The 15,026-nt window shown below is 40.3% G+C and overlaps 1 protein-coding gene across 1 annotated transcript in view; it reads right to left on the bottom strand.

Annotated features, from left to right (window-relative positions):
- The window catches only part of LOC121958119 (glutamate receptor ionotropic, NMDA 2D-like), a 147,345-nt gene extending 139,840 nt beyond the window's left edge, over positions 1-7,505 (bottom strand). The window contains 2 exon segments of the mRNA XM_042506990.1: positions 3,278-3,544; positions 7,494-7,505. Of these exon segments, the coding sequence (XP_042362924.1) occupies positions 3,278-3,544; positions 7,494-7,505 (279 nt within the window).
- Positions 7,506-15,026: the final 7,521 nt, after the last annotated feature.

The raw sequence follows: 15,026 nt of genomic DNA, 5'->3' as shown, positions 1-15,026 counted from the left end.
GGTGGTATTTTAGGTGATTCGAAAAAGCCATATTTTGCAAAACTGCAATGGAAACACTTTTTTAGTTTTTCTAGGCCACATGACGCTATGGCTGTGTGCTTGTCGGTCAAAACTGGGTCCCCCAGACATGATGCAGCAGGTGCAACAAGAGGTGTGATTGTGTTATTAACTCTTCAGAAGTTGAGTGGATCATCTGGAATTTTTGAATCAACAAGTCATCTGTGAAATCGTGAACTATCACATCCCAGAAATCCCTCATATGTGGCCGGCTAGTGCAGTGGCTGCAATAAAAACAAACCTGCTAATGTCTCAAGCATCCATCGCCATGCTTCTTGGAATGTCATCGTGAGGAGTCACATAACATCCCTCAATGGAAATCCAGTCATCTTGCAATTGTGTTTTATCGACATTTCAAAAAATATTGCTTAAGTATTTTGCAAATATGTAATTTAAACCCACTTTGACAATTTCACAGCCGAGACTGTTGTTAATGTATAACAATGGTTACATCCCATTAAGAGTCCTGAAAAGCCATGTCACTGAGTGAACTTGCACATTACCAGAGCCCTGAAACTGGCTTACCTATACAAAATGCAGCCATCATGGCTAGAAATACATTTAATCATCTATTCCCTGTACAGACTCATCCTTTCAAAACAGATATCTAAATGTATACATCTCTTTATCTAAAGCCCGGCACATTCATTCACTGCCTCCCTATTCAACATTTCATATCACTTTCATTAAATTACATCATTTCACTCTGGCTCTTTTTGCTTCTGGTCCATTCTCCCTCTCTTTCTGTCTTCCTTTCTCTCTCCCTTTCATGGGTTTCATTCTGACAAAGGTCATTTACTCTCACAATGGTAAAATGGTGGAGAACAAGGAATGAACATGAATAAAAAGGATATGTGTGAAAGAGAGATGTAGAAAAAGAGAGGAGACAGTGCTCATGTACACAGATGAAGGTTGGGGAGAATGAAAAGGAAGGATCCTTGTCCTTGTGTTACGGCACAGCTAAGGTCACCACTTCACTGATGTCTGTTCTGCTTTACTGTGTATTTTTTCCAGACTGTGTGGTTTGTCTGCAGCTTTTATGTTTAACAGCAAGGATGCAAAGAAAAAGTCTCTTCATTTCAAAACTGTTAACAGAAAAAGTTTCAAGGTAATGGGTCATTGTACAGTCTGATTGGTATTTCTTTTTAATTTTGCACTTTTGAGGCTGCTGACCAAGATCATCCAACTTTACAATAGTGCCCTTACAGGGTCAGTTCACCTCAAAATCAAAAATGCACATTTTTCTTCTTACCTGTAGTGCTTTTTTTTTAGGAGTTGTTGAGTGTTGGCGATATCGGCCATAGAGACGTCTGCCTTCTCTCTAATATAATGGAACTAGATGAGACTCGGCTTGTGGTGCTTAAAGCGCCAAAGAAATATATCTGAACAATTCAACAGCGATGTCTTTTTGCAAAAGTCTTGATCCAGTTAATCAAGGTAATCCACAGACCTTGTTGTGAGCAGTTTTATGTAGGAGTTATTTTCTTTCTACTGAACGACAACTATCTGTGTTTGTGACAAAAAGAGATGTAAACTTTAATGGTGTCTGCCTTGAATGAGCTGGAACGTTTATTGGTGCTAGGTACGATTTTATAGTGGTTTTCAATTTCTTGTAGTTGTTACGCATTTTTTGTGGTTTTGTGTCCCTGTGTGATCATTTTGTCTGTCCGTGTGGTTGTCTTTTGGAGTTTTGTAGTCATTTGTCTCTTGTTGAGGTGATTTTGTGTCAGTTTTTGTTTGCTTTGTGTTACTTTGTAGTTGTTTTGTGTCTCCTAGTGGTTGTGTCTTTGTGGTTGTTTTGTGTCTTTTTTTTAAAGTTTTTGGTCTCTTTTTAAGGTAATTTGTCTTGTTGATGTAATTTTGTGTCTTTTTTGGTTGTTTTGTGTTGCTTTGTAGTCATTTTCTTTCCGTCATTTAGTAGTTCTGTTGCGTCTCTTTTAGTTGCTTTCAGTCTCCTCCTGATCAGTACATATTATTTGAGTGACATTTCACAAGTGAAGGCCAGGGGGCCCCCTGACACTTTGGGTTACACTGGTCCTGTGCCCGGTAAGCACATTCAGTAATTCATCCATGTCTATATGGCCAATACCTCCAACAATGGGCAACTCACACCAAAGCAATCTCGACTGATAAATATCACTACAGGTAAGAGGAAAATTATGTTTGTTTTTAATGTTGGGGTGAACTGTCCCTTCAAAATGAGCTATCACAGATAAAAACTTCTCTACCTGAAGGCACTGAAAAACTGAAAATAGTGGGAAAGTCAGAGAAAAAAAGAAGTCTGGCACTCTAAAAGTAAGAGCAGTGTCACGCCGTATGTTTTTAAGATGTGCAATTTGTAAACAAGTCTGCATTGAAAACCCTCTCACAAGTGGACTCATCATACAGGTTGAAGCACCACTGAAGAATCCCTCAGTTTAGTGCCGAATTCTCAGTGAGTCAGGAGATCAGCTTCAGTGCAGAGCTGCAACAGTTAAATGCTGCAGTTAAACTACAAAGCTCCCAGGTGTGTGCGTTAGTGTGTGTGGTAGTGTGTGTAGGCGGTGTGGGTAAGTGGTCTCCCAGGATGTCAGTGTAAATGAATAGCGTGTCCTCAGTCAACCTCCCCTAAATAGGGCTTTAACTGTAAGTCAACTTTAAGTGGAGAGATGTTATAGCTTTTCCTCTGAACCTTTCCTCTGGTTAAACTGCCTGCAGAAGAAACTTATGGTGTCATAACTCTGGGTGCAGAGGGAGCACTGCAAATATATTGATCTGACAAAGTTGATTAACCTGGTATCGAGTTTTTGGAGTCCAACTGAAATTAAATAGCCTGTTTCTCCTTTTCTGCAGCATAAAGAGAAAAAAATCAAACGGAAGGAATTTATTTTTTATATTCCTGGGGTCTTGTGCACCTTATTTTTGCAGCAGAATGCTGTTTTTGATTTTCATGTAGCCAATCAAATTATGAATTTTAAATTGTATGAACACTGGAAATGTTACTTCATTGGCTATGGTAATATTGCCTGACTGCTTGCTTACTAAATATTTTTGTTTGTTAAATCTAACAAAGTAAGTTTTAGAGCTTAAACCTAAGAAACCACGTGTTTAAAACGGTGACCGTTATGGCACGTACATGCCAGCATCTCGTAAAGCGATAATAAGCGGTTGTGGTCATTTCATGTATTTCATGTTGGCAGAAAATATCAATAAATTAGCAGAATAATCAAAACTGACTCACCTGGGCTTCGTTGTCTTTGAGCAGCCGTTTGGTTCGGGCCCCGCCAGGGTCATCTGTAACGTTAAGAATCACCACGCTCTTCTTTTCCCAGCCAATGAATGAACCGTCTGTCATACCCTCCACCATGGCCAGGAAGTCCTCATAGCCGTGGTGACGGGTGGTCACCACAGAGAAGGAAGTCCAGTCGTATTCTTCAAGTACTTCAAAGATGACCTCGAGCTGGAGGGCGGTGGAGCAGGTGAACTGGAGGTAGATGGAACCGCTTTCCTGAAAACAATGAAAGAGACAATACTAACCCATGAGTACATGTGAGCATTTAGGTAAGTAGATATTATCCCTACATTTAAGTTACAGTTTGAAAAATATGAACATAGTTAACCCGAATGACAGGCACAATAATGTTATCAGGGCTGATTGCTAAATCTTGCTAAACCCTGTCAAGTACACTCAACTACGCGACAACACAGACTGTGTGAGCTGTAGCTGCTGCTGGGCCAATCAAAGAAAGCTTTTGGCGATTGGTTGTAAGCAAAGCCATGCATATTGTAATTTTTTAACTGATTTGGGTATACAATTTTCGGATGTAGGTATTGTGTGATCAGAGTTCTGATATTGCTTGGTACTGGTTTTTTTTTAGCCAATACTATCAGACACCTGTCCATGTCCTTCCTCTGTAGCCTGGCAGCCAACTCACTCCTGTATCATGGGTTGTGGTGTGCTGTGCTATGCTGTGGTGAGTTTAAATTTTTTGAGTGACGGCTGTGTAACGTGCAACATCACTGTTTACTACAAGACAGGCAGACAAGCCAGCAAGTGTGCAGTGCTGACTCCCCTCACCCCTACTTCCTTTCAGCTTTTCAGACTGATAAATACACAGCAGAAACAAACAAAATGTTAAAAAAAAAAAATATATATATATATATATATATATATATATAAATATATATATATACGAGGTGTCACATGTCTTTAAGCTCAGCTGCCTGTTAAACCAGTAGAAACTGGAGACTGAGGTCTGGTGGTGCATGCTGTGCACTACATACATACAAAGAGGGGCACGTGTATTTACAATGATATTGAAAAAACATACCTTTGGGATCTTGGGACAAAGCTTACTAGCAAGTAGGTATTGGCATTCACTTTTCACTTTTAATTGTAATTCAGGGACTGGTGAACTCATACTGCAAGTCTCCCAGTTATGTTAGCCTATGAGTATCTAAGATTGTTACTGCTAATCTCAACTAGTGCAGCTCTTTTCTTTGCCACGTGGTTGACTTACTTCAGTTTCACTGAGAGGGGAACACTCGGAGGAATAACACAGACTGTCCATCAAAAAAGTCCTTGGCTTCTGAATAAGGCTTTCAGTGTCAATGAAAGAAACAGTGATAGCCTTCCTCTCTGCTGCTCCAGTCACATTTAATCTGGATAGATGAGCTGCTCACAGGTTGAAAGAGGAGTTCATTCCTGTCTTTCTTCTATTGTATTTTTCATGAATGTCAGCTTAAACACTGAAATAAGGACTTATCATGGCAGCGTACATATTCCTATGGACTCTTTTGACATGGTCCAAAGTCCTTACAAGTGCAGTTCACAATTATTTCTCTCTTTCCTGAAGATAAACCAAAGAGGCAGTGAGCATGTGTTTAAATTAATCACCAAGTCTCTGCATCTTTGTGAGCAAGTAGATGATCAAAGAGGAAATTTCTGTGAGTATCGGGCCGCCTTCCCCTGTCGATGGGGCTCACCTCAGGTTACACTGCACTGAACTAGGTCAAATATCAAACCAGCATCAGCCTGATTTATGATGTAAGCTTGTCTGCTTTTCTTAACCCTGCTAGGAGTGGAGTGTGCAGGGAAACGTGCTGAGAGTGAGTATTGAGGTTGTAGTCTGAAACAAAAAAAACAGTTTCGTGCCGCCTTGGAAGCTGGAGCTAAAACACTCATGAGAGTATTCACCAGAAACAATGAATGACTGACGCTGTGTCCCAAGCCTCAGTTTTTGAAGCACGAGTTGACACAAGGTTGATTGATTCTTGGCGTGTATCGGGACAAAAAATGCATGACTTAGCATCCCAAAGGCAATTAAGAACTGATAAGACTTTAGTTTTACAAACATTTCTGAAATGCAGAGCTGCTCTGGGGGCAAGTATGCCCATTTGTTGTGTTAAACCCTGACAGGCAGGGTCACAAAAGCGTAGCTTCTCCAGCCAAGCAACATTTAACTCCAACACAGTGTAAAAGAAAAGAGATAAGCTGAATCCTTGTTCTCTGCTCGTAACTGGCAATCTATTTGTGCTAATTTATCTACTAATTAGCCTGTCTCTTCTAGTTGAAACTAAGCTGTGGGGGTTTATAAGGGCCAGTCAGGTAGGCTTCCAAGAACACAACTGCCATGATGACCGCATATAAAAAGAAATGTATGCTGTATACAGCTCTGGACAAAAAAATACTTAAGAAGCTATTTCAAATTTTTCTTAAGTCAGTATCTCTGCATGTATGACATTCATTTTATTCATTTCCAACATAAGAAATCCTCATGATTAAGTGATCACCTGAACCAAATGTTATTTAACATTAAAAACACTGGTGTGGCCATCGCTATCCTAATGGGACCAACTGGAGTGCAAAAACAGTGCTAGTAGTACCTCAAAAATAATTAGAATCAAAAACTAAGTTTGAAAATAACCATAAGCACCGCACCATAGAAGACTCAAGTATGGTCATCTTCTCTGATAAGACAAATTTTCACCTTTGGTCAACACCTAGTCATCTAATAGTGAGACAGCGACCTGGAGAGGCTTACGAGCCACAGTGTCCTGCACCCACTACGAAATTTGTAGGAGGATCAAAAGTGATCTGGGGGTGCTTCAGTAAGGCTGGAATCTGGCTGTTTTCTGGCTGTTTTCAAGCTTTTTAAAGTCCTGGCTGTGATAGGAGACTTCGGCCATTTCAGAAAAAGGGTGTTCCTATTGATTGTTCTACAAATGCAGACATGTGGCAAAATCCCTGCTTTGAAAGTCCAATTCAATCGCAAATATACTGCAGAGAAAGTTGATAATATTCCAACTTCCTACACTGCAAAGCAATACAAAAAGGGAGCACAGACCTATCAATAAAAGAGTCTAAAAAGTGACAGAGGCAATAAATAAAATAAAGATTTAACGATGAAGAGGAAATGTTGCAGTTTAGCCTTCTGCTAAATGTAGCAAAAGACTCACGGCTTTGGCTTCAAGTTCACATGTACGTAGCTAATGTTAGCTAGAGCCTCAAATCACAGTGTGTCCTCTGCCTCAATCTCCACCGCTATGAACCCCCTCTGCAGGAGGAGAGCGGGAAGCAGCTCAAGAGATAGACCCCCATGAGGGCAAACCCAGTTCCAAGGGATGGAGATCCCCTTAACTCCCTGTTGTATTTGCAAACTTTCTGTTGCTGCCTGTATGCAGGTTAGATCTGCCCCTGCTGCTGGCCACCAACTCACTGAGAGATTTACAGTTTGAAAATTCAAGTTGCTACAGCTACCAACTACAGGTCCGTCTCTGGAGCTGCTGCCTGCTCTCCTCTGGGGAAGCAGTACGCAGCGGGGAGTAAGACAGAGAGAGCATGGGGTGGCTAGATAGATAGGCTAAATAATTCTTTGCTCATTTGTGGTCTACCCCACCTTTAAGGCAGCCAATAGAAATACTTGCTTTTCCCTTGAAAATAAATAATGTCTGCTCTCATGTCATGTCATGTCATGTCATACTATGCTACTCTATGCTATGTTATAATACATTATGTTACATTATGTCGTCTTATCTTATTTTATCTTAGATTATCAGAGTCTTATCCCTTGAGCAGCTCATCCATGTGGCACCAAGAGTTTGAGGGAAAATCTTAGAGCTAAGTGAATCTTCATATTGCAATTAAAGAGGTTTGGTACAAATCCAGCATCAGTATTTAAACATAGAAGCAGAAGCACGTGAGTTGTAGAAATGTAATCAAAGGGACTTTACTGAGTCTAACAAGAGCAAAAGTATTTCAGCACCTTGTGAGACTTCAAAGCAAACTCACCTCCCACCTTAATCTCAGCCGCTTTGATAATGAATATTTTCACATGCTGACAGTTCAGTTACGAGCTGTAGTGCTATTTGAAGTTACAGTTGTGCAGAAATTGTACTAACCACATTATACTGTCAAAAAGATCCACTTAAAGTAAATTGGCCCATTTATTAAATACCACATCTGCCATGCTGAACTGCTTTGTTAGCTTGATCTACTTATCGCTAATGTCTGTCAGCAAAACATTACCTTTTGTCACACACAGATTAGCCACTTGGAGAGCTGACACCCATTAATTAGTCTGCAACAATGGGCAAGCGAGCATCATTTAAAACAGAATGACACAGCAGTCATCGTGATTAGCTGGATTTTGAAACAGAAACGCTGGGTTTGATCCAAAAAATGATCCGCACAAAAACATGTGGATAAAATGTGAAAATATATTGATTGCAATTGCTAATGCACCCTTTCACAGTTGGACTAATGCAGTACTAACTCAGTGTGCACTAAGAAAAATGTCAAATTACAAACATATTTCCTCTGCTCAGTGACAAGAAGCACTTCTGATGCTGACGAGCTTAGCAGCAGTGACAGAACTAGAGCAATTCTGACAAAAATGAAATTTCCTCTTCCTCATTGCTGCTTAGTGATGAGGGCAGAGCAGCATGTTTTCTGAGATGTTTAGCATTTGGAAAATAACGTCATCCTGCAAGGGACTTTAGTCTGCATGAAACTGCATATTTTTCACTCAGCTTACAGAAAGTGAGTGTTACACATCAATATTACTTACAGGTCTGAAGCATTTGTCACATCCAGAGCTAAAATGTACATTTCTGTGAGGAGCAACATCAGCTTTGAGTTAGTGTCAGTTCTTGCTTTGATGAGAACCTAATGTGGTGTAAGAAAATTCCAAAAAAAGTTTGGAATTGGCTTGTTTTTGTAATGAAAGCAAACTCAAACCCACCTTTTCAGTTTGGCTTTTGATTGAACTGAATTTATCAATTGACAATTTATTTCTACATTTTAGTCTGTTTTGCAGTTTTACTACTCCCTATTTTATTTTAATATTCATTATTTTACTTTGTGCTGTTAGCCTTTCAATTACCTCTTATTTACATTTTAAGTATTATACTTATCTTTACTATTGTCATTTTATGTATTTGTTAATTTACTTATTTATTTATTTTTATCTATCTAAATATGTTAATACATTCGTCAAATAAACTACATGAGGTCGTAATATGTTAATGCTGTTTTCATATCTAGTTGTGCTACTTCCAAGAGGCCAAAAAATAAATAAATTTATGTCAAATTAATGCAAAATTGATAAAATTGATATATTTATCATGAATTCAAAAAAAAAAAACTCAAAAGAATAACTCAATAATGCAATTCTAAGAAGAACCCCATCTCATAATAGCTTCAGATATACTTAACAATGTAGATTTTCTCCCCCAACACTTACACTGAAAATACTTTGGGATTAGACATTTTAAAATGGTCAGTATGAACAGAAGGGAGGAGCTGAAAGGCGGAGCTAAAACTGTCTCTGTATTTATATGGCCACATGACTGTTGTTTAACCCTATGAAACATGAACTAATCTGATTGTTTTTTTTAAAAAAAAAAACCAAGTAATCCATGTCTACCTGTGGCTCTCGTCCTAGGCTGGCCCCTCCCCCTACGGCAACCACGGGAACCCCCGTCTGCGCAGAGACAAACTCCAGCATGGGGGCCAGCGGCGCGCGGTTTGGCGGTGGTGGTCTCTCCTCCTCGAACACCAAACCCTGGCACAATGACACAAAGCACAGAGACAAAAAGCATTACATCAGCCTAATTTTTACATCGCACTCATATTCATCAGAGCTGCAATTTCTTTTATTCTTATGCATGGGACGTTAGACATAAATTAACCATTAGGGCTACTTTATTGTCACTTACATTTGTATTGCTCTGCGCACAAAATTCACTTTAAAAAAATATTAAAGCTGCAAGTAGCATTGAAAGGGCCCTCGCACCCCCACATATGTCTGGGTGCTGATGGGACACTGGCTAACATGACTGTTAAAGTCGGATAATGCACGCAGAGAGCATTATTTGTATGTCTGGACATGATAGAAACATGTACCAGATTTCATACATGGCATGGTGTAGTACCTCCAGCGGCAATTAAGTGGCAGTGGAGGGGACATAAATTCCATGTCATCTTGGTGTACATAATTTGTAGACCAAACCATTTAAATATCATGTAGATCCAATGATGATTGTCCCTCAAGGCTTACTTGCTCTTGCCAGTTGGTGGCGCTATTACGACTGGTGAATATTGTCATATTGATGTGTTCAGGGCAGGACCCTTATAATACCTATGAACTTTCAGGCACATCGGACAATGTACTCCACAGTTAAAAAAATGTCCTGATTTATAGCAAGACATCACAATTTTATGCCACGCCACGGGAAAACTGCAAAAGATTTGCATGGACCTTTGATAGATATTAATCATGAAGGGGTTAGGATTGGACATACCCAATTTGAAAGCAATTTGATTAATTGTGTAGGACAAGTTTCCAAAAGTATGAGGCACGAAATCGCCAAAAATCAGCACAAAATTTAAAATGACTTTGAGAGGAAACTGAGCTCTGTTTGTCTGCCACACTGCGCTGCTGTCCAACCATCAGCTGTTTGATCCGCGATGATGAAATGCTGTGGCTGTCACACATTCAGCTGTTCTAGAGTCAAAGTTGTTCACTTTTTTACATGATTGTTCTCCGTCCTCACTGTGTTTTGGCGTGAGATTTTCTTCGAGCCCAAAACGTGAGACGCATGGCAGATGTGTGGGAGTTGGCAGCCCCTGTGGGGAAAGGGTTGACTGTGGGACACATACAGGAGAGGGCTGTCGCACATTTCTGGGCTGGAGCCATCTGTTGGACGTGTCCACGATGGAGCGGGCTGTTGGACATGTCCACGTGCAGTAGCCAGCTGCTTGCATTCCAAGAGGGTCCTTGAACAGTTCATGCTCAGGCACTTAATATACATTTCTAGTTTCATCAATGTTTTTCAAAAGCATCAGTCCTTATTATAAATATCAACTATCCATTAGTGTGCAGAATTTTAACCCTTTGCATGTCAGGTTTTTTGCCATGATGCTACTATGTTTTTACATGAAAAAAAACAACAAAAAACACACAGAACAACACAAAATTATTTTCTATACACTACATGCTAAGTATTTTTTTTTTTTCTTTTTTGATTATCAAAGCCATCAATGGATATATCAATGATTTGCAGCAACATTGACTGTGTCAGTGCACCTGGTGGAAGCAGCATGTATTTTTACCATATACAAAATATGGTAAAAATGACATAATCAGGTGGAAAATAGTAAAAATTAAATATTCTAAGGCAAATGCCCAGAATGACGCCATAAATATTAAAAAGCATGAAAACATGCTTTGATGGCTATGGTATCAAAAATTGCAGTTTGAATGGGTTTTATTGGTACACTTTGTGCACTTAGCCGTATGAATGTAACAATTTTGTTTCCAGTGTATTTTAGACTAATTGTAAGAGCTGAGCTGGAAATTCCAAGATTAAACAAATATGCTATCTTGCCAATCTTATATGCATGAGCACAGCCAAAAGGATAAAAAAAAAAAATGAAAAGTGCATAAAATGCACTAAACAGTCCCTGAGGGTTAAAAAAGTGAGCAAAATAATTGAAACTATGTGTTTGTACACATGCTGGCCACAGAGCTTTATTTTCTTGCGAACAAATATCAGGATTGCTGAAGAAACTCTTTATTGAAGTAATGAAACTGTTGGAGGCTTTTAAAAATGAGACTTGTGTACTGCTCTGATTGGCAATCAGTGTTCGCAGAGATAAAATCGGATTTAAGTCCCTGCAGTGGACTGGCATCCTGTCAGGGGACGAGTGTGTGTTGCACCTGTACAACTTAAGCTGCTTCACACCACGAAAACAACAGATAAGCTCACGGCTTACGAGCCACCTCGGCTCCTGCAGGGCTCTCTAACAGGTGTGGCTGTTGCATACATGATGCTGCACACAAGGCATGTTGTGTATGAACGTTCTGGTGACCAGAGTTCTGTTGTGATCTCCGTTCAAGAAAGGATTGTCAGCAGCCGTAATGACATCTCGATATATGCACGAAGTTCTGGAAATTGCCATTACTTTCTGTAATGATATGAGGAGGAGCAATGGTGATTTAAGGCTGGCTTGATGACTTAACGCTTGTTTTCTTGTAGCGATTCGGGGGAGCAAATTGAAGCTAAGTGTAGCTGACAGCACAATTCTCACAGGAAGCATTTGATATGCAAATAAGCCACAGACAGGACCTGAAAATAAGATAGAAAGTGTGACTTAAAAGAGTTAATATCATCCTCAATTTAAGACATTTCTAACAAGACCTGTCCAGCGTTCTGAAAACAAATAGAGTGATAGACTGAAACATGCAAAATTCACTTTTTTCACAGAAGAATGAATGGATGATTGTATGAATGAGTGAATTGATCAAGAGTATAGCATGTAGTGTGTTTTATTACCTCTGTCAGTATGATCACAAGCAGCTGTCAGAGTTGAGGTGCAGACTCCCCTCCACAGGTGATATACTATGGATGAATGAATGAATGAGTGACAAGATGAAATGAGAACGAACATGAATGAATTATGGGTCAGTTTGTAATTTCAACAACACAGTTGCATTAACAAACAAGCAAAACATGGGAACAACATGGTTTTTTTTCTATTCTTTTTTTTGTGAGTGATTTGGCATATGGAGATTTTAGTCTTGGAAGCCTTTTTGAAATCCTCCTTGCTGATTGTCAGATAGTTGCTTTACTATAAACTTTGATTAAATGCACCAGTAAGGAGGTTGGAGAGTTATGTCAGGTGGGCCGTATGTGTACCTGCAGAGGTGTGGTGGCCAGCAGCTCACACAGCTGCAGCAGCAGGCTGCCCGGGCTGCTCTCATTCACTGCCAGGTAGATGACGTTGGCCTGACCCGACGGCGTCATCACCGTCTCCCCGACAAGAGCAGCCAGCGACAGAGATGTTGAGAAGGAGGAGGAAAACGAGGCCATCGCTGCTGCTGCTCCTTCCAACGAAGCTGTATCCGTAACTCCCCTTCCTCCTCCTCCTCCTCCTCCTCCTCCCGCTCCACCTCCACCTCCGCCTGCTCCTCCTGCTCCCAGACCGTTTCCCAGACCAGGACCCTGCCCCGGCCCAGGCCCCGCTCCCGGCTCGCCGACCCCCGCGCCTCCCACCACCGCCGTCTCCGGGAGCAGGGAGGAGCCCGAGTGGACCACAGCGATGTTGACCCCACCCGAGTCCCTCTCTCTCTCCCGGGGCCGCAGTAGCAGGGGGGGCGAGGGGCGCACGGGCCCCGTGCAGGCCAGGACAGCCAACAGCAATGAGAGGGCGGGCCTTGGGGCCACCATGGGGTAAGGGGAGGGCCAGTGGTAGCTGTCAGATGGGGTTTGGCAGGTGAGGCCAGGTGGGATTTTAGGGTTTCGGGTTAGTGGGTGACGTCTGTGGGGGAGGAGGGAAGGTGGGGGCGGGGGGACGGGTTGGCGGCTCACAGTGCTTCACCTGATGAGGAGAGGAGACCCTGAAGAGGAGAGAGAGGAGAGGATGGTTCAAAAACTGATATTCTTTTTCAACATGAGTTCCAACTTTCTCTCTCTTATATGAAGTTTGTGTGTCAGCGTTATCTTGACTCATGAAGCGCTTATTCTTCAGTAAACAGGCTAAATAAACAACAAACACTGCACCTACTCATCCTTGAATTTATTCCTCCTTCTCAAACTTCCTGTAAGCTCCTAAACTTAATTCTGTTTACATTCCTACTAATTAAATGCTGCTGACACTAAGGATTAAAAAGGACAACAGTAAAAGTTAACAGATAAGGATTTGTCAGAGCTCAATGCAAAAACTCCAGAGTGATTACTGTTTATCAACTAAGATGTCATCTAAATCAAAATGAGGATCTCGCGGATTAGTACTTTAAATATGTTGATGATATTGTAAATATAAGATGGGTTTGAAGTCTCAAGAGAAGCAAACTGGCTTTTATCCCTGCTGTCTTACCTGGGTGACACAATTAAACTTTAGGGATATCTATTACATCTGTTAATGTGCGGGCCGTTAAAAAGAGATTGAAAGGTAAGTATGTCATTCCCATGAGTGGCCTCTCTTCCCCTAAAAACTTTAAAATTTTCAATTTGATTTTATTTATGAAGCCAGAAATTTCAAAGCCTTAGAGTGGAAAAAAACATGTAGAAACCTCAGGAAGAGCAACTAAGGAGGGATCCCCCTTCCAGGATACACAGATGTGCATTCAATGTCATGTTTAGAGACAGATCAACATAATAAAATAACAGTAAAAGACAGTATCTTTCAACGTGATTTCATTGTTACTGCGCTCAGGACTTTACTGTGTCATATGGAATTCATAGCAAGTGTTTCTGTTTAAAAAGAAGCCAGCAGATGGAGAAAAAAGCACATATGCAGGTCAACTCATTTCCTTTGAGACAGGCAGTCCAGAAGAGTGTTTTTCATTTTTAACAAATTTAGTTTTTTTTTTCTACAATCCAGCACAGACTGGGGTCTAAGTCACAGTGTGCGGACGGACCCAGAGGAACAGGCAAGAACACCACCGCAGGGAATAAACGGTGAGTGCAAGCGGAATAAAGAAGCAGAGGAAGACCAGCAGGTGACGGAGGGATAGAAGATGAGGCAAAGGGGGATCGAGGGAGGGAGAGAGGATTAGATAGAGGAGCGTAGATTCAGCTGCAGTGGGAGGACAGATGCAGTGTGTGTTTGTACGGGAGAGCAAAAGGGTACAAAATGAGACCTGCATATGTATGAGAGTGAGAGGGAAAGAGTGTAAGTGTGTTTGTGTGTAATAGAGACAAAAAAAAGACAAGCAGTGCTTCTGAATCTGAACAATGACACTTTGCAACATGCTGCAATACATGCTGGTTTCTGATAATAGAGAAAAAAATCTGTGCATATTTCACATAATGGCAATGTCCAAATGCAGTTCACAATGCACAGGAAATAAAAATCACAATGGAGAAATTACAGCAACGAATTATCTCCACAGCTGCCCTTCAGTTCTGCATTTTTCTGCAGGAATCCCTAATGAGAAATTATTTCACACAGCTGGCTGCATATAATCATGCAATTGCATTTGCTTTAAAGTCATTGTATTTTAGAACCAAAAATGTGTAGAATGTGGAGCTTTTTCTCATTTTGAATCATTTGAATTAAAAGTCTACATTAAAAAAGAGAAGTCAGTGAATATTTTCTGTGCTTTTGGTTTTTATTGTACAACCACAGCTGTCAATCAGAATTATCACTAACTTTTGATAACTGCAAAGTAAAAAAATTGTTGTGTTATATAAGGATATTATAATGTTGTTGGTTTTTTTTTTGGTTTTTTTTTAATTAATACGCCAATTTATTTCACAGCTATCTAAATAGTTGGTGTAATACATTAAATCAATCTATATGCAGATAATGTCGCATTATTATTAAGCTAGGGAAAATTGTCTGGGGTAAAATGTCTAGGGAAGACAGAAAAAAGCTAGGGACAAACTAAATTTATAATTATCAGATTAACATATTTAAAATTTCATAATTATATATATTCTATATTTTTTTTAAAGCACTTTCCATTTTTTCTCATTTTCAG

Source organism: Plectropomus leopardus, chromosome 18, assembly GCF_008729295.1.
Source record: "Plectropomus leopardus isolate mb chromosome 18, YSFRI_Pleo_2.0, whole genome shotgun sequence".
Lineage (NCBI taxonomy): Eukaryota > Metazoa > Chordata > Actinopteri > Perciformes > Serranidae > Plectropomus > Plectropomus leopardus.
This window is presented reverse-complemented; position numbering and strand designations above follow the sequence as displayed.